The 4,926-nt window shown below is 34.5% G+C and overlaps 1 protein-coding gene and 1 pseudogene across 1 annotated transcript; both read right to left on the reverse strand.

Moving 5' to 3' along the window:
• Nucleotides 1-326: 326 nt before the first annotated feature.
• PPDPFL (pancreatic progenitor cell differentiation and proliferation factor like) lies at nucleotides 327-2,294 on the reverse strand. The gene is made up of 3 exons (XM_028118998.2): nucleotides 2,240-2,294; nucleotides 586-657; nucleotides 327-484 (listed from the first exon to the last, which is right to left on the reverse strand). The coding sequence occupies exons 1-3, from the start codon at nucleotides 2,292-2,294 to the stop codon at nucleotides 327-329; spliced, it is 285 nt and encodes a 94-aa protein (XP_027974799.1).
• On the reverse strand, nucleotides 977-1,159 carry LOC114220877 (small EDRK-rich factor 1 pseudogene; annotated as a pseudogene).
• Nucleotides 2,295-4,926: the final 2,632 nt, after the last annotated feature.

Raw genomic sequence — 4,926 nt, forward strand, 5'->3', positions numbered from 1 at the left:
TATTTCTCCAAGGAGCTATGTTTCCTTTTATTAGAGTAGATAAGTGTTATTTGTTTCCTAAAAGTACTGGAAAAACAAATTTAGAACTTTGCCTCTGATTCCCAATCTATCTCTCCTAAACAATGATAAAAATTGACACGTGACTTTCAATTTCTCTTTAGTGACAGAATTAGAAAGAGTGCTCATGATTTGACTGATGGTTAACAAAATGGGGGAGCAAACGTCTTCTCCATCTCAATCCCTCAAGTATGCTTTATATTAAAGCCTTCACCACCCTCAAGAAACAACTGTGTTTTATCCCTAATGGTTAACATAGTAATTACTACCTATATTGTTTCATTCTGATAAGGAAATATCTTTATGAGAGAAAAACTTAAGACATACCCACTAGCAGACAGATCTTTTCCTCTTACATCTGAAAGCACAGGTTCAGAATGGAAAAACGATTTAAACCACCAGCTGGATTCTTCCACTTTCGGTAACCCTATCAAATAAAAGTCATATTACCCCCTTCTCAAACAAATTTGGAAGATTAGAGACAAAGAAAACAATGAGGGTGACGCTGATAAGAAATAAACCAAATACCTTGTTGGGATTTGTCATCAGGTATGATGTTAACAGAATCAGTTAAAGAGCTAACTGAAGAAATACTGGCCTCTGTAGGAAACAAATGAGAATCAATAAACAAATAAATAATGGGCAAACAAACAGAAACATATTGTTTATGCATAAACTCCCAAGTAGCAAAGTAGCATGATTTGAAACTCCTGGATCATGACTTCATGAATTGAAAAATGGATTAAAATGTCAATTAAAAAGTCTTCTGGAAAAAGCATATTACATGTTCTTTTCTTAAGTTTAAGATAATTTTTAAAAGATATGTCATAATATATGACTGTTTGCTCCACATAATTTTGATCATAGAGCTTATGATACACCTAGTTGGCAAATAGCACCCAGGTTTTCCAAATAGTCATCATTTTTTTCTTGTCTGCATAGACTTCTCATTAGCTGTCTTCTGTATTTGCTGCATTATTTCAGAGTCCCTCTGCTTTCTCTGAGAGGTGGTCAAGCTATCCTTTCTTTTTCCCTTCCTAATTTCATGAGATTTCTTCATGTTTTTCTGGTGGGCAAGTTCTTGCTGATTTCTGCAGGCCATGCCGACCACCAGACCAAGCCTGGAAGAGAGCTATTGAAAGAGCAATGGTCTCCTAGCACACTCTTACATTTTCTATTAATAAGATATATTTCTTTCCATGGTGGACAACTCTGTCTCTCTCCATAGATATAGATGTAGAATTTAAAACATAAATATCACCAAATTCAAAATCTTAGTACAAAATCAAGAATGAATATTATTGTATTACATTAGAAATATTACATGTGCATATATTTAAATATTCTACAAAAGTTACAAATTTAGAAATAAAGGAATTATTTTTAAAGAATAAACATTTTATTTTGTTTTATCATACTTGTATTTTAAACCTATAAGTCTTTTAAACTATCAGAATACAAAAATAACTTCTATGGATATAATAACACTAAGTAAATGGAAATAGTTAAACAATTTTATAAAAAGAATAAATCAACAGACATTTCCAACTTTTATCTACAAAGAAAACTTGAAATTAGAATTTTTGACATGTGGGCATATTTTCACTAGATGATAATTTGTTTCTGAATGATTGTTTCATTCTATGAAATTTCCAAATTTTCTTTAAGAAGCTACAACTTTTTATTCAGCTATGAATATTCACAGATGGATAGATAAATAAAAATAAAACTGGCAAATAGAAGCTGACCTATTATCCAAGAGAAAATGGAAATTAAAGAATCCTTGAAACAGTCATGCTATCCCTTCTTTCATAAGAAAGAAATAGCATTTTCTTTAGGTAAAGTTATCAGCTTTTAATGTATATCATTAAATGCAAGATACATGAAATTAAAACATAATTATGAAATATAAGCTTATTTTCACTTATTTATAATTGTTAATGGTTTCATCAATATGGTATAATATAACAGAGTTAAAACAAAGAGATAAGACTTAACTATATTGATTCAGAGAGGTTTCAATGAGTTCTATTCCTATTTTCCTCACTGTCACAGACAATTGTCAAGTCTTGTCCCTTAAGATCTGAGCAGGACACGGTATGTAGGTTAATAATACCTCACAAACATCACCTCAAATCACATTCTCTAGGAGTATAGTACTCTAGTGATGATAACAACTTACTTCGATAATACTGATTTTTGGCCAGCAAGCAACCAATGGAAGGTACGGATGCCATTGTTTTCCCTGTGAACAAGAGCCAGAGAGACTGTGAACAGCTGTCTGGGAACAGTGACAGGGAAAGAGAGGTTGTTAATTGCACGGAGTTTCCTTTTCTTTTTCCATATATGTATACATATGTATATATATATATATATATGGAAAAATATATATACATATATATTTTTTGCAAAGCAACATAATTTACCATGTAATAAATATCTAATAGAAAGAATTAAAAAGCTTACACAAAATTGTAATCAAATATACTAAAAAAAAAAACAAAAAATGCAATCAATGTGTATATTTATTTGGAAAAGCAAGAAAAAAATATATCCAACTATCCAACTACAAACAATGCCCACAACTTTTTCCAACTGAAGTAAACCTAAAGGTCAGTCAGAGAAAAAGTGTTAAGACAGCCATGATATAGTCTCTCACCTATTTGTTTTCTCCAATTTGTTCTTTTAAACAAACGTGTTCTAAGCTTTCCTCAGAAAACACACACTCAAAGAGTGGACGTGATCCAGGAGGGACCGAGTTCTACAGGCCAGGAGCACTCTGCAGTGAATGCAGTTGTGCTCTGGGACCCCTGAGCACACCTTATATTTAGAAGGCTGAAACTTGAGCTGTGGGCACAACAGAGGGAGGTGAAGCTCTTTGCCTGTCTGCCCTTCAGCTTGTCAGAGTGCCAACCAGGGCTGCAGGCAGCAGGGACGGACACTGTAAGGTCATGTCTTATGACTGCTTGTTTCTGCAGGGTGGAAGGTGATGCCCAGGCGTCCCCTCAGCCTTCCATACGATCTCACACTGGGGAAAGCACCGTGCTAGGTTCCGTGGGGGTCGCAGGGGCGAGGGGGTCACTGCAGTCAGGCTGCAAGCCAGCTGAGGGAACTGGACATAACCACAGACACAATGATACAAAACTGAGCCACAGGAAGACCTCACGAGGAAGAGCTCCGTGAATTACTGAAGCCCTATGGGAAAGGACATGCACTACAGAAATTTATGGACGGCGAGTTAGAAATTCCAGTGAGAATGATAAAACAAGGATGGGGCAATCATGGGTAATGAGGGGAAATTATTGACTTCATAATATTGTATCGATATTATTTATTGATTCAAAAACTATATTTAAATTCTATTTTTGTAACATCTCTTAATGTGAACTGTTTTGCCATTTTATAGACTCAGTTTGTCATGAATCAAATCATGGCTCCACCCCGTTTCAATTTATTTAGTAGCTATTGGTTTTAACCAGCTTAAACCACACAAAATTTCTTGTCAGCTAGTTTCAAATATATTCAAAACATTGATTTCAGTATGCCATCGTGGTTCTTTCTAACTACTTAGTGCACCTGGTTATGGCTCCTTTACGTTGCAAGTGTTACTTACTTAGGCTTTTCTCTTGTCTTGATTAGTTTTTTAGGGGTTTCCCTATTACATTAGATCTGTCAAAGAACTATTTGTTCTTCTCTTTGTTTCTTGATTTTATATTTCCTCATTTTCTGTATTGTTTTATTGTTTTTCCTTTTACTTACTTTAGGATTATTCTTATCATCATTTATTTCAAAGTATTTTGTTAACTGCCATTATGACATTTCTTGAATATTTGAATTAAAGATGCTTTTCTTTTTCCAAATATATAAATGTTTAAAAATATCTTTTAGTTTATTTCTAAATCCACTGTATTGTCAAGAGAAAATGTTTCATTTTTATTCATTCATTAAGAGTGTTTTTAGAGGGCGCCTGGGTGGCTCAGTTGGTTGAGCGACTGCCTTCGGCTCAGGTCATGATCCTGGAGCCCCGGGATCGAGTGCCACATTGGGCTCCCTGCTCAGCAGGGAGTCTGCTTCTCCCTCTGACCCTCTTCCCTCTCGTGCTATCTCTCATTCTCTCTCTCTCAAATAAATAAAATCTTTAAAAAAAAGAGTGTTTTTGGAAATAGCTTTCTGTGTATTTGAGAGTAGTAAATATTCTCCATTTACTGCATATAGTCATTTTATTTTATTTTTACATTTAAAATAATTTTTATTTTTGCATTTTTTAATTTACATTTTTAGGAAAACATTTAAATTGCATTTATATTATTTTTAATTTAAATTCAATTAATTAACATATAATGTATTATTAGTTTCAGAGGTAGAGGTCAGTGATTCATCAGTTGTATATAACACCCAGTGCTCATTACATCACATGCTGTCCTTAATGTCCATCACCCAGTTACCCTATCCCCCCTCCTCCTCCCCTCCAGTAACCCTCAGTTTGTTTCCTATGATTAAGAGTCTCTTATGGTTTCTGTACCTTTCTGGTTTTGTCTTGTTTTACTTTTTCCTCTCTTCCCCTATGATCCTCTGTTTTGTTTCTTAAATTCCACATATGAGTGATATCATATGATGATTGTCTTTCTCTGATTGACTTATTTTGCTTAGCATAATACCCTCTAGTTCCATCCACGTCATTGCAAATGGCAAGATTTCACTTTTTTTGATGGCTGAGTAGTATTCCAGTGTGTGTGTGTGTGTGTGTGTGTGTACCACACTTTCTTTATCCATTCATCTGTCAAAGGACATCTGGGCTCTTTCCATATTTTGGCTATTTTGGACACTGCTGCCATAAACATTGGGGTGCAGGTGCCCTTTTGGATCACT

This window comes from Eumetopias jubatus, unplaced genomic scaffold (genome assembly GCF_037043125.1).
Source record: "Eumetopias jubatus isolate StellerSeaLion01/CBP00866 unplaced genomic scaffold, mEumJub1_p1.0 scaffold_4, whole genome shotgun sequence".
NCBI lineage: Eukaryota > Metazoa > Chordata > Mammalia > Carnivora > Otariidae > Eumetopias > Eumetopias jubatus.

What these genes read in the sequence shown, in the direction of transcription:
- PPDPFL (XM_028118998.2), bottom strand. Translation starts at nt 2,294, where the DNA reads ATGGCATCCGTACCTTCCATTGGTTGCTTGCTGGCCAAAAATCAGTAT. An exon ending in CAAAAATCAGTATTATCGAA is followed by an intron (nt 658 to 2,239) that starts GTAAGTTGTTAT and finishes TGTTTCCTACAG; the next exon opens with AGGCCAGTATTTCTTCAGTT. An exon ending in TGATGACAAATCCCAACAAG is followed by an intron (nt 485 to 585) that starts GTATTTGGTTTA and finishes TTTATTTGATAG; the next exon opens with GGTTACCGAAAGTGGAAGAA.